General features: G+C 39.1%; 1 protein-coding gene across 8 annotated transcripts in view; it reads right to left on the bottom strand.

The window, feature by feature from the left end:
• TCF4 (transcription factor 4) overlaps positions 1 to 15,525 on the bottom strand; it is a 436,167-nt gene that overhangs the window by 279,490 nt on the left and 141,152 nt on the right. For all 8 annotated transcript variants that reach the window (XM_006143421.3, XM_006143424.3, XM_006143427.3 and 5 more), the window contains 2 exons: positions 7,603 to 7,664; positions 2,875 to 2,971 (listed from right to left, as the gene is read on the bottom strand). In XM_006143421.3, the coding sequence (XP_006143483.1) occupies positions 2,875 to 2,971; positions 7,603 to 7,664 (159 nt within the window). The remainder of the gene's footprint in view (positions 1 to 2,874; positions 2,972 to 7,602; positions 7,665 to 15,525) is intronic.

Genomic DNA, 15,525 nt, shown 5'->3' with positions numbered 1-15,525 from the left:
CTTTCCCGTAAAATTAGTGTCACTTATTTCTGTAGCAGACGCCTAATTCAGTCACAGGCTTGATTGATTTGACAATAGAGAATCTGCTCCAATAAAGTGGCTGATTTATTTCTGATGCTATAGCTTCTACCCTAATGTGACATCACGGCAGAATTAAGTCTTTGAAATGTAAAGAAATCCTTTGTAGTTTTAATAAAAACCAGTAAAAGGGTCTCAGAGTGGATAATGGATTGTTTTCAAAAACTTACAGTAAAGTCTAATACCTTCTTCTAGCAGAAAGAAAATATCCACAAGGGTCATAATACCAAATATGGGTTTGGACACAAAGCACAGTTTAGATTACAGCATATATTCTAGAACTACAAATTGTCTGCTACACTGATAGATTTTCCTTTGTTTTATCTCCACCTGTAAACTTGTTGCTCTTCCTTTCATGAAAACAGCCTATCTTTTCTTTGTTAACTTGCAATATAATACCAATCATGGCTCATCTTAAAGTGGTTTCATTTTAAATCAACAGCATCTTGGGCAAATCAATGAGAATCTTTGTTCCCCGAATCTGGCCCTGAAATAATCAAGCCCATCAAGAAGGCGGTTTGGGATGTGAGAAATTATAGTGGTGGGAAGTTTTTAAAGCTGCATTATAGTCAGTAACCTAAAAATATATTTTTAATTCTTCTCCAAACTAAAAATGTAGGGTATTTCATACTTATTTCAATGTCTTATTTTCCCTTTTTTTTTTTCTTTTTTTTTTTTTTTTTTTTTTTTTTGCATACTGCACAGTACCCTCTGGCTCTGAGGGCGACTTCCCTGACCCACGTCTGACACTGCGCCGTTAATGTCAGATAAACCATTTAGCCCAAGCACAATTCTTTTCTGTGCAAAAATCTGCTTGAGGTGGAAAATGTAGCAGTTTGTAAACAATAAAGAGCCATGTTTCAGACCAGACGGCTTATCTAACAGAGAAGTCCTTTCATTGGGAACAGTGGGTGGGAGCCTCGTGGACATAGTAGCATTTCCTATCACAATGCAAGAGACTGGCTTGGCCTCCATATTTAAGGGTTTAATGGGAAGGAGGGCAGACAGGATAAAAGAGCAAGGCTGACATGGATTTTCAGCTTAAACAACAACTAAAGTGAAAAGAATCAGCTCCCTCCGTTTTAGACTGTAAGCCCACTTAGATTTTAAATACAACTTGAATTGAAAAATGAATTGGGTTTGTAAAATAGTTGTCCTTGTGGAAAAAGTGAACAAGAATATTATTTAATATGTCTGCACTGCTTGGAATATTCTGTAATATTACTTTATCAAGTTGATTTTTTAAGGTAAAAAAATTTTTGCACCAAATTAAACACATAATTTAATTTAATTCCATGTTTCCAATGTACATCCAAGACTATTACTTTTCAAGTAGCTTACTATTATTTTACGAAGTTGGCTGAAGATGTATAAAAAAGCAAATTAATTAGAATTAAAATGATTCCTATTTGCCTTAAAGACACTAAAGTTATGATTTAAAATCTAAGTTGACCAGTATGTCTAGTCATCTGCATCTTTATATCCTGAAAATAGAAGACTTGATATACCTCCCTGTAAACAACTGTTAAAGAACCTGGGATTCTTGTTTTAGTTGCAAAGTTAAAATATAAATACACAATTTACCATTTTTAAGAAGAAAGAACACAGAAATAAAAACAACCTGTGACCAAACAGGATTTGGTGTTTCTCAAAGTTGGGATGACACCAAAGGTAGAGACATATATATACCCATTAAAAACAGATTGCTAGTATTTCTCTACTTTGACTGTTCATTAAATACACAAAAATCCATTAGATGAATCTGATGATTTTTGAAGGAAAAAAAACCTGAGATTCAAGGACGAACTACACTATAAGTAACTGACATAACTTCTAAGGCTTAATAATCGGGACAGTCTTGAGAAGCATTGTAATTACAGTTTCAGAATCATATACTTATTGCTGTTGTATTATCATTTTCTTTCAAGTATGGTCCAACGCCTTGTGTCAAGAAATTTAAATGCATTCATTGACAGATTCACTAGAGAATTTTGCCAGGTTGAGAGACATACTAATACTTTAAGAACTCGCATTTACTAAAACAAAAATTCAGTTTTTCAATCAAAACTGAAGTACCATGTATTGGGACCTTTTAAATCATTATGGATAATATTTTCATTGCTCCAGGTACTACTGTTAAACAAACACCCTCACAGGGCAGTCAAAAGCACAAAAAAGGACTACAGACACCACTGTAAAGGACAGGCTGGAAATTTGCAGATGCCTCAGACTACTTGGCATTCAGCTTGCTTTCAATGAGGCAGGATGGAGTCTGCCTAGACCATAAGCACTAAAGTTCACTCTTGGATAAATACACAACCAGATTTCACTCTTCAACTTGAATGTGCTGATTTAAGCACACTAAACTTATTAACACTATGTATTTCTATACCCCTTGAATAAACCAAAAAGAAACACAGCTAACACTGACAAAATATCATTGCCAATGAACAAGCCCAGTAATATTTGTAATTATTCACTACTTTAACTTCATCAACCTTAACTTTAAAAAGTATTATTGCAACACTGAAATAGGAATGAGACCTTTATGCCCAAGGAAGAGAAAATTTCCACACAGGCTCAGCATCATCGTTTAATTCTGCAGAGTTGTAATACATAGTCTGTCTTGTTACCAATTGCAGACGACCATGTTTTACTGCAATTTTAGATTACAACCATGAACTGGCCAAACATCCAAGTTCCTAAACACTGAACCTCTGTCTGAGACATGGTTTTACCTTCCATGATAAAATATCAGCATTGGAAAAGTGCATGTTAATTTAAAATTAGTCTTACTTTGTATTCTGGAATTGACAAAAGGTGGAGAGAGATTGTCATGTGACCCAAGGTCCCTGCTGGTCATGTGGTCATAGGGAGTCCCATCTCCATAGTTCTGTAAATGAAACAACAATGTAAGTTTTAAGTTTACACTAAGAAATAAGCACATGGGTACATCCCTACTACTGAAACCTCTCCCACCTAAAGAACTTAATGTCACTTGAGGGATTCCTCACTACAAGGAAACTGTACATTCACAGTCTTGTGGGTTAGACTAGTTCAAATATCCCTTATAATAGCTGTGAAATCTTAGGGATAATAATAATAATATCAACTGGATGGAGTTGTTGACACGATTAAATAAAATAATACATATAAAACACAAGATGACATAAAGTATACTACAAATATTAAATGTTATTATTTAGAAAAGCTTGCATTAAAGCAAAGTTATGTTATAAAAAAAAAAATTATCCACAGCTTCTAATGAATTGCTTTTGGTAGATCAAAACAGAGCCATGACAACATTTGGTTTCACAATACTGAAGTTTCAATGTTTTATCAGTTACCGTTGTTTACATCTACAAAAAGAGGTTATTGCCTGAGTTATTAACACATAAAAGTGCTTTAAAATTAGAATATAACTATAAATGAACATCTAAATTTTAACATAAATCAGTATTTTTGGAGTTGGACAAAGTATACCATAAGAATAGTTTTTAAAAGAGATTTGGCAAAAAAAACCTTTTCATTATTATAATTATCTCAATGACTTAATGGGAATTTAAAATTCAAACAATGTTGTTAAACTACTCACTCACTTAATTTTCATGGGGGAATTTGATAACAGACTGGAAAGATCTAAAATCATCACTCTCATAGGTTTAAATTTCATTCTATTGAAGTACATACTGTGACCAAAAAAGGGAGAGAAAAGTCATTCTGCTCACTGCTTGAACTGCCCACAAAATCTAAGTCAAATTTAGCCAGAGGTATCATTGGCATTTTAACCAAAGGGCAGGATCTAACCACATAAGAAAAGGTAGTGGCTATATCAACAATGAAAAGGCCCATCATCACCTCACTAAAAACTAACTGGAAAGTTAAGGACAAACAACTTGGTTTTCAATTGCCTTTCCTCATTGCTTAAAATGAACCTGAATGGCACTATAATCTAATGTTGCTAATATCAATACAAAGGGTCTTCAAAAGTTCATGAAAAGTACATATTATGAAAAAAACTAGGCATGGATTTATAAAACTTTATGCACCAAAATAAATTGTTTTTGCTTTTTGGGTGTTTTTTTTATTTTTTATTTTTTTTTTGGGGGGGAAGGGAGGCCAGCAGTTGGCATTGGTGGTTGTGGCACTAAACTTCCACGTGATCAACTACAGTTCATGTCCCAGACACAGCAGTTTGAAAAAAATCCCAAGAGAAGATAAAAAAGAGGAGACTGCAGCATAGCCACCATCCCTGCAGTGGGGGTGGGGGGCGGGGGGTCCTATAGCAAAAATCTCTAAAAGTAAATAAATAAATAAATTCTTATTTATTGATTTTTAAATTGGCTGAGAGTGCACATGCTTCAGAGAGAGAAAGAAAGAAGGGAGAAAGCATCCCCCATGGGTCACAGCCTTGCCACAACTTATTCTCCCCCATTTCTCCATCCGGTTGGGATTTGGGGCATGCATACACACATATCCAGCAAGGTTCTTTTTTGTTTGTTTTTTTGTTTTTTAAGAGAGATTTTTTGCTGTAGGGCACATACGCTCACTAGAGAGAAAGAGAGTGAGAAATCACCTCCTGGGGGATTGGCCACGATGCAATCCCTTCTCTTCCATTCTCCTCTTGGCATTTTGGGCATGCACATACACAAACACCCAGTGTAAGCTTTAAACCACTAGGTCTGGGACTTGAAGCACAGTCAACTATGTGGGAGTCCAGCAATATAACCATCTGCTAGTTCCCCCAGCAAGTTTTTCAAGCCACCAGGCTGGGATTCAAGCCATTCAGTCAGCCATGTGGGATGCAGATCCCTTACCTGCTAGGCTACAAAGCTGGCCCTAACTTTGTTTTTTTCTTTTTTTCTTTTTTTTTTTTAAGAGAGATTTTTGCTCGAGGGTGTGTGTGCTGACTGAAGAGACAGAGACTGAAAGACAGATAAAAAGCAAGATCCCTCAAGGGGATGGCCAAGCTGCAATCTCTCCGCCTCCATTCTCCTCTCTGGATTTTGGACAACCACGTATATATGCCAGGCATGAGTCTCAAGTACTGGGTCGGGGACGTGAACCACAGTCGGCCATGTGGAAGTCCAGTGATGTAACCATTAGCCATCTGCTGGTCCCGTAAACTTTTAATTCTTCTCTTTTACACACTTTTTAAAAGTCCCCTCATATATAAAAAGATGTAGCATTGGGAACCAGCAGTTAGCATAATGGCTATGTCGCTGGACTCCCATGTGGTCGACCGCGGTTCGTGTCCCGGACCCAGTGGCTTAAAACTCACGCCGGGCGCATGTGCGTGCGTGCCCAAGATCCCGAGAGGAGAATGGAGGAGAAGGGATTGCGGCGTGACCATCCCCGCTGGGGGGTGATTTCTCGCTTTCTGTCTCTATGTCTCTCTCTGTCTGTCTGGCGAGCGCACACGCCCTACAGTGAAAAATCTCTCCAAAAAAAAAAGTAGCATTTCAAATACTTATCATTGGTTTTAGGCTCTGATTCTCTACCAAGCATTGCATAATACATATTATTATTAAGTGCCCTTACCCTAGATGTACACTAAAAGCTTAAAATACATTATCTAATCTAATCCTCACCACTGAGTCACAAGTTAGGAGATAATATCACCACTTTCAGATAAGAGAAGAGAGAATTGGCAAGGTTGTCTGGATATGAGTCTTTCACAAACAATCTGCCTCATATAAGCTGTCTGGATTTAGAAAATATAAATAATACATTGATTCAAAATTATTCACCAATATATTCTTCGAGAAAAATGGCAGGATGGCTAATGAAAATGAGAGTTGTGATGATTCTAAATGGACTTTATCCTCTAAAGCACAATTAAAAGTTCTATATGGAAGCCAACAGGTGGCATGGTGGTTAAGGTGCTGGACTCCCACATGGCCAAACATGGTTGGAGTCCTGGGCCTGGCAGCTTGAAAATCACACTGAGCATATGTGAGTGTATGCCTAATATCCCAAGAGAGTGGAGGAGAAGGGACTGGGGACTGTGGCATGCCCATCCCTTCTCTCTCTCTCTCTCTCTCTCTCGCTCTCGCTCTCTCTCTTGCTTTCTCTGTCTCTGTCTCTGTCTCTGTCATCTGTGTCTTTGGCAAAAACTCTGAAAGACACTATACATATTAAACTGAGACATCATACGAAATTAAATGCACTGAATGATAAAAGGAAGTCCTGTCATCATCTCCATTTGCTGTCAAGAGGAGTGGATTTATTTCTTCAAGTGCACACTGTAACATGAGCGGGAGGAAAGATTTCCTCAACCCACCCATATAATACATTAGAATGTCAAACTCAATAGCTGGCACTAGGGCTCAGTAAAGTTACTGGTAAGCTCAGAGATCCTGCCTAACCCTAAAGATTACAGTGAGGATCACAATTCCACGGACAGGTGGAAATATGCAACTATGGTTCACTGAAAGGCTCTCATTTAGCCAGCTTGATTCTTACCTTCTCTGCCTCTTTAGAGCAAAATACAGACCTCCCTCTACTCTAACTTTATGAGAACACAACAGTAAAATGTTCCCCTCTCTGTAGGATCTTTATACATACTCATATAACTGGTTTGGGGAGGGGGAGATATTTGTTTTACTATGTGCACTAAGTCTACTTTTAATTTAGGGCATTACATGTATTGGGCTGGGAGAAGAGTCCAAACTCATTTTTTCATGTTTTACTATGCAAAGATGCATCATGTCTTCTGACAACCAAATACATTATAAAAGTTGCCATGGGTTTGAAGTGGTTTAGAAATAATATAGTTAAAGACATTATATGTAACATCATAAATAGTTACATTGGAAGAAACAGAAGAGTCTCTAGTTGTATTTTTTTCTTTTCACAAATTAGGAAAACAAGGACCAAAGAGGAAAAAATGACATGCCAAGGTCATACACACACATAGGCAAATGATGCCTAACCACCTGTCTTGCCCTCTTCCACAGTCCTCCCATTACACCCAAATGAACAAACAATGCCTAGAGAACCACCATGAAAACGTGTGAAAATGGGGCAGAATTTCGAGGCCAGATAAATTAACGAATCCCACTTGCCTTACTGCTGGAATGGTAGCATGTGTATAAAGTGCCATCATTTCAGATTTACCCATAAGATGGGTAGGACAGAACTTCATACTGTGTTTTAATGTTATTCAGTAGTTTATTCACACCAATACATTACAGGGATATCAGGATATTTTTAGAAGTCGTTCCACCTACAACAAATAAATTTCTGTTTTCTGGATCAATAACTGCCAAAGTAAGGCCAAATATTGAATAAAAGGTTTTTCTTCTCGGTTGGAAAAAGCAGGAAAGGTGTCAAATTCAGTAATGGCATCCATCTAATAAGAGTATAAAAAAAAAAAAAAATCCCAAAGACAAGATGATCCTTATTAAACTCAGTATGCGTACGTATCTGTGCAGTTGTGTGTGTGAGAGGAACTCACCTTCAGTTTGTCAATTTACATATGTGAGAAGTCTGGCTGTGGGAAAAAAGATTAGATATACTTACCCTGGATGGGCTTGGATGTCCTCCATTCCCCCAGGACCCTGAGCTACTTCTGTCTTCTACATCTAGGGACAAGAGAAAAGTTCTTTAGGCTTTCTTGCAATAATTCTTTCTTTTTGTATATGCACTTTTAAATTAATGTTTCAAATTAATCTCCTGTTGCCTTTAATTAAGAACCAGGCACAGGGCTACCATGATGATAGTGGCTTCTGACCCATCTACTTAAATGAACTCATTTAAATTCACAGCAGAAATGAACTGGACCCTCAGGAACCAGAGGTATGAACATAAAATTACTTCCATCCTTCACAGTGTTTGATAGCCTCGATTTTTATAGACATGAAACTACACCAAAAATAAAATCTTCTGGACAAATTAAGTTTAAAAAAATATACTGATACAACCTTAATACAAAACAGAGTTAAATGATAGTAAATACCTCTACTTATACTTCTAGCATTCTTACCATAATGCTCTGGAAACTTTATATTTTCTACTCCAAGTTTATTACACCGGACAAGAAACATAAATAAAGTATAAGACTAAAAAGTATTCATTTATGTTAAGACAACATTATCTCTGCCTTTCTATTCTCAAAAAAAAAAAAAAATGCTAGACAGACCACATGGCCTACCATCCTTACTCTGGATATGGAAATTAAAATTGTTATTAAAGCTATACAAATTACACTTGTCATTAAATTACAAAGCGAAGTTTTATTTTAATAAATGATGATGAAGAGCCCTTCATCCACTATCTAAAAGGAAGAATTCTTCTAAACTTTTTTCTGCAAAGTTTTAATGTTGACCAGATTAAGATATGTTCTATCAGCACTTCGAGCGGCAAAGCCTCAGGATGGCGTTAACAGCTAGGTCACCATATTAATTGCTTAAAACACAAAAGTGCTTTAAAGATTATTCACATTATATTTAGGAATGGCTTTGAGACTTTTTTTTTTTTTTTGGATGAAAGGCCCTTTACAAGTATGAACAGTTTCAGGAGAGTATTATTTTGATGGTGGTTAATAACAGACGGCCATCAAAACATCCTCTGACAGAACTGGAGGAGGAAGTGTGAAATGCTGGTTCAGGAGACATCATCCTAATTATTGTGTTTCCTAACATTTCATTGATACTGTTTATTCTCTTAATGCTCTACTGTCATTAATTTTATTACTGCTATTCTATTATCAGCAGAAATAATCATAGTATAATTAACTGATTTATTTTGGGGTACAGTAGAGTACATGGTGTTTCAGAATATCTTAAGAGATGGACTAGCAACAATTAACTTATTATTGCTAAACTTGAATACTCTTTCTCTGTGTCTTTCTTTTTTCTAAGAAATATTATGTTGGTTCCTTTTAGTTGGTGCTTCAGAAGATACTGCAATTGCAAACAGAAATGTCCCCTGTGGACAGTTAAAATCAGTGCACTGTGAGCTTGAAGGCATGTCAAGAAGGCTCTGGGGACAGCATCAAGCCTAGAGAAAAGATGTAAAACTTTCCCAAAATCTGCTGTTTAACAACCCAGCACACCGGCCGATCCTGTAGAGCTGAGCTGAAGTACACATAGAAGTTACTTACAACCCTCCGTGAGTGTCACATGAGTTAGTTTTGTAGCTTACAAGTCTCCCAATTCTTACACACACACACACACACACACACACACACACACAAATAATCTCAATAAAAACACTGTGTATACATAACAAAACCTCACAACCACTGCACGTTTTTCAAAAGCCTAGCACATCTTGACTTCTTCATCACCTGTAACAGCCAGCATGAATTCATCTGAGAACATTCTCCTCATAAATGTGTCCAAAAATTTATGACGAGCTTTTAATTCTTACATCTCCCATAAGACTCCACCCTGTTGGAACTCATTTTATCCTCCCAATTTAATTTTTTTTCTTTATTCATTCGTGATAAAGCACGTGCATACACATACGCACACACACACACACACACACACACACACGCACACACGTGAGTGAGAGAAAAAGGAAGAAATGAGCACCCTCCACCAAGTCTGGTCAAGCAGGATTCCTCCGGCCCATCTGCATCCCTCCAGTCCTCCAGCCCATAGGATCTTGAGCACTGGTTCATGTGCCCAGCATGCTTTAAGATGACCAAGTCAGTGGTAGGAACTGTGGTCGCCTTGTAGGACCCAGCTTCTCTAAACAGTGCATTACTGCCTCACCACAGAGCAGGCACTGTCTTGTCACTCTTAAAAGTAGACAGAGACGTGGAGGAAAAGGGAGCATGGACAATGAGACGCAGGACAACAGCTCTCCCTGAGAGCAATTTTCCCCCACAGAGGATATTTGGTGATGTCTGGAGACAATGTGGGCTGTCCAACTTGGAGGGCTGGGGGTTGCTACTGGCATCTAGTGGGCATAGGTTAGGGATGTTGCTAAACTTCTCACAACTGCACAGAACCGCCCTGCCTAACGAAGCATGACCTGGCCCTGGATGTCAGTCATGGCAAAATTAAAAAGCCCTGTGCTAAAGCAAAAAGAATGAATCAAGTTGGAGAAAAAATGTCCTAAAATTTAATTCATAACTCAGTAAGAACAGTTTCTAAATATGCAGTGTCTTTTGGCTTTTAACCCAGACTTGAGCCAGAAGGTTACAAGGCACCTTCATATACATCTTCTATCCATAGAATGAAGAGAAAATGATGGTCAACCAAGCGGTCTGCTAATTAGTAAGCAGAGAAAACACATCAAAATTTGAGTATTCCCAACTGGGCAATTTCAAAAGCGAGCAATCCACTAATTAAAAATGCTGGAAGTCTAGTTTTTCAAAGCAGGTTAAATACTGGCTGGGTTCCTGCACAAAGAGAATCCCAACCAATCAGACCTGACTGCTCTTTTCCCATCCTTTCCCACTGCCATCTTTCTTGTTTCCTGACCTCATGTGGTTACTCCTTTTTTCCTGCTTCCTCTCTTTTATTGGTCTCTTTTGAAGAGGATTTTCCTTCCCTTGGCCTCTTATGAGATGGAGAAAATGAGGGGGAAAAAAATCACTAGCTCTCCCAAACCTAATAAATACAACAATTCTAATTATGTTTTATCTTCAAAAACACCTACACCACTATTGCTCATTCCTGCACAGCAAGAAGAGACCAAGCGATAGCATGGCTCATGATAGTTCATAATGAAGGTGAACGTGTCCCTTTCCTGCCACTTGTCTGCATCCTTCCACCCCAAGCTTCATCAGACTGACCAGTTAGTTAGTAACCATTCCTTTGATACTCAGTCCAGCAAGGGCACCCGTCTATGTCTGAATTACATGGTATGCCCCTTTCATGCTTCTTAAGGCCCGACTCAGACTTACTGAGTCTAGAACTCAGGGTGAGGCCAAGAAAAGGCTTTTTTGACGAAGGCTCCAGGTAACTGTCCTGTGCACAGGGATTTGACAGCCACAAGACTACTCTATATGAAATACAAACACTCACGTGTACCACACCACCAACAGCTGCTGGTCTCACTCCACATCGAAACATTCCTGTCTGGGTTTCCCATTTTAGCAGCATTCAGTACATGCTCTCCTCACATGGACACCCCGGCGGTTCCCTCCCAGACTCGACTTTTATATAAATATCGCACCTGGCCTACACTTGCTTATTCCTGCGAGTACTTCCTGCTGGTGTATACCAACTCTGCACACTCACATCACCACGACTTTGGACCTGCTAGTCCCTCTGCCTAAGCTGTTCCTCGCCTCTTGAGAACAACAGCAGCTCACATTTCTGAGCTTAAACGTGGGTCAAAGTGCCAAACACTGAAATGTCCTAATACGACCCCAATATTGTACAGAAGAAAACTGCAGCTTAATGGAGGACAAAAACTTGCCCAAGGTGTCGGGAAATGGCAGAGGTTCGACACAAACACAAGAAGCCTAGGATGCTGTGGCCAGTGAGTTTCCCCACCAAACTAAACACCTCCACGGTAAGAGCTTCATCTTCCTCTACAAGCATCTGGATTGTGCCCTCCAGTCACTTCTCCCAGGCAGAATGCTGTATTTACTTGAAAGCTCAGACCCACTGTTGTGTCCACAAAAAAATTACAGAAGCTTCTACAACACAAAATATATCAAATAAATATTTGAATAAATCATGAGACCAGAAAATAAAACAAGAACAAGAAAGCCATAGGTATAATGAGATGCTTACTGAGACTACATATTTGCCAGTTTCTGAAGCTGTAAAGCAAAGAGTGAAACAAATTTGGCCATCTGATACAAACACACAAATTTGGGCTGGGCCCCTAGCCTAGTGGTTAAGAGAACTTGAGCCCACATGTCTAACCGTGGTTTGAAACCTGGCCCTCGTGGCTTGAAAAACAAGCTAGACATGGATACATGTGTGCCTAGAACCCTGACAGGACAGAGAAATGGAAAGGGATTGAGGCATGACAACACTGTATTGAGGATGCTTTCTCTTCCCGTCCCCAGTCTGTCTCAGATAAACACAAGTGACTTCCGTCAATTAAAAAAAAAATCACACACACACACACTGTTCAGTAGAAAAGTATCTAATCCTGGTATTTAGCCTGACAAAAAATGTCTGCGGAGCACCCAGCACAGAAGATAGAAAATGATGTAGCTGTCCATAGCACCAACAGGGACAATGGTGAGGTTTGTGTGGCTGGCTCCATGTGACAGTTCATTAAATGAATAGGATTTATACACAGAATTATACAAATAACCACGAGGACATACAGCTACAGAGCTACACAGTCCTCTCATACCGAACTGTGGTATGCATCCCTTACGGGAAAGAAACTGTGTATTCATGGAAATACACGCAATACCTCTTGGGATACAGTACAGTGGGTGGGCTCCTTAGTTCCTTAATTGAAATGAATTAAAACAGCACAAAGTGAAAAATAAGACAATATTTTACTATGAGAGGTGTTTACATCTAGATGGTGAGAAAACAATGAGAAACGATGTGTGAAATTCATTAAGGCGACATTGTCACAAATGCAAACTGCCTGGGATGACGCTGTCTGGGTATTTAGTTGTCACCTCTCACTTGTTCTGTTGCCACTCTCTATGCAAGAAGGATGGTAAAAATTACGCTTCAAGGAGACTGAAAGGTCCCAATTGCGCAAGATTCTTATAATTTCCTATTTTACTCTAAACGAGGGCACACTTGGTCATTTGCATGAGTTTAACAATGGACAGTTCACAGATCTGTGTTTTATTTGGGCAGTTCTGCATGAGCCCCCATAAAACATCTGACAACAGCAACTGTGGACAGAACTAAGACCCAGCACTGCACTGAGAAGACATACAGGGACAGTTCTTGATTTCTACGATTTCCCATCCACAGTCATTAAACTTGTGATTTGATTACTCAAATCTCTACTTTCCTTATGTGAACAGAGAGATCGAACCATCAGCTAGGACAAACCTCAGAAAACACTGCACTGGGAATCTGAACGGAGACCCAGATTTCAGCAAGGACTCTACACTAACCAGCTCCATGGTCTCTGGAAGTCACTGGCCTCTCTAAGCTCACATTTTTTTTTTTTTTGAAATGTAAAATAAGCGAGTTTGATTTCCATTCTTGGAAATAGGGCAGGCTAGTATATTTGGACAACTCTCCCACAGAAACCTAAAAATGATAGTTAACTTTTTTTAAAAAAATCTTCTTTGAAATACTAATGAGCTGACAAGAACGTAAGGAATCAAGTCTAAATCAAAGTGAAAGCTAGAACCCAGGGAGGAAGAAAAGACATCTTTGCCCTGAGTACATGTCCCAACCTAGACATTTTGATGGCCTCTAGGGTCAAGGAGAACAGAAATGAAAACCCAAGACTCCCTCTCAGACAGTATCTATTGTAAAAGAAGATAGGATACTAGTATTCCAACCTTAAGGGGTTATTGTTAAAGTAAATAAGTTCATTAACATTTATAAAAAAACTTAGGGAAGTAGCTGGCCCATGGTGAATAAGGCTCACCAATATCTGCCATGAGTCCTAATTTAATAATACCCTTCAATATCTAAAATATTCAAACCACATGAAATAACATCAAACTATTGACTCAAGGAAATCTGTATCTCACCTTTTTATTGAGATGTTTTTGCTATAGGACCTGTAGGCACACTGGAGAGACAGAGAGAAACATAGACAGAAATTGAGAAATCACTCCCCAGGGAGGATGGCCATGCCGCAATCCTTTCTCCTCCATTCTCCTCTCGGGATTTTGGGCACACACACACACACACACACACACACACACACACACACACACATTTTAAACTACTGGTTCCAGGATTCGAACCATGGTCAACTACATGGGACTCCAGCAACATCGTAGCCATTGTGCCATCTGCTGGTCTCTGTATCTCACATTTTTATGACTTCTAGTTCTACTAAACAGGTCAGAGATTTCAAAATACTCCCCTGGATCTCAGAAACACCCAAAACATTAAATTTACACAAATTCCACTTTTCCCATATACTTTTACAGCATGATCATAGTGAGACTTAGTAAATAGTTTACCTTTAGTGTATTCCCTTTATATCTCACAAATATAGCAAATTTCTAAGTATGCTACATAAGTGACATGTTATCAAAAATTTTGTATGATAACCAGAGCCCCAAGCCAAGAACGTAGAATAAATATCATGTAGGCTTAACCTTCATTTGAAATAAACAAGTATGACAGTTATCTGATTGTGTTGGCTCAGTCTAATCAGAGTTCTACCTCAGTCCTTTCTGGTAATATACAGAATTGTATTAATAAATAATTGAAAAAAAAATGAAAAAATGGAATGAACGTACAAATCTATTTCAGTGTCCCCTTCCTGCCCCCCTCCAATGAAATTCATGCTTACATTTTCTTTTTTTCTTTAATTTTTTTTGGCTACAGGGCTCATGCACTCACCAGAGAGAGACAAAGGAGGAAGGGGGTGGGGGATGAGAAATCACCCCTAGGGGGCATAAGCCACACTGCAATCCCTTTTCTGTTAGCCCCTAGGGATTTTGGACACGCCCATACATGAGCCAATGTGATCTTTTTTTTTTTTTTTCAGAGATTTTTGCTATAGGGCGTGTGTGTTCGCCAGACAGAAAGAGAGAGACAGAGAGACAGAAAGCAAGAAATCACCCCCCAGAGGGGATGGTCATGCCGCAATCCCTTCTCCTCCATTCTCCTCTCGGGATCTTGGACATGCATGCACACGCGCCCGGCGTGAGTTTTAAGCCACTGAGTCCAGGACGTGACCCGCGGTCGACTACGTGGGAGTACAGCGACATAGCCATTACGCTAACTGCTGGTCCAGAGCCAATGTGATCTTCAAGCCGCCAGATCTGGGACTCAACGTCAGTCGGCCATGTGGGATCCAGCTGCCCTAATCTCCACACTACCTGTTGGCCCTAACTTTTTCATAATACACAATTCCCATGAACTTTCTGAAGGCCTCTGTTATTGTACATTCCTCTAAATCTAAAAATCCCTGCTCTTGTAGAATCATCGACTTCCTGAGGAAAACTTCTACACACTCAGAATCCATTCAGAGGCTGAGGATGTTAAGTGGTTCCAGGAACGCTAATCATTCTGCAACATGTTGAAATCTTCACTGTCTCAAATCTTTCTCCCTGCAAAAACAGACTCTATTAAATACCCTCCACGCCGTTATGGAGACTCACAGACTGCGTACATCTGTGGCTCCTACTAATTTCCTAGTCCAGGAAGAACCCTTGGCGGAGTTCTCCACACAAACTGAGATGGCATATGCTCTCCGTCAGTGCCAGATGAATCTAGAGTTCAAAATATTTCATCAGCAAAGAGCGTGTTAAGGATGTGCACATTTTCATTAGCACCCAGTATAATAAGAGCTCCAAGGAGAGTAATTGGAAGTCAAATTTGAGTACTAGGAAGACACAGGAAGAGTTGAAGAGCG

This window comes from Tupaia chinensis, unplaced genomic scaffold (genome assembly GCF_000334495.1).
Source record: "Tupaia chinensis unplaced genomic scaffold, TupChi_1.0 Scaffold000098_2, whole genome shotgun sequence".
In the NCBI taxonomy this organism is placed as follows: domain Eukaryota; kingdom Metazoa; phylum Chordata; class Mammalia; order Scandentia; family Tupaiidae; genus Tupaia; species Tupaia belangeri.
This window is presented reverse-complemented; position numbering and strand designations above follow the sequence as displayed.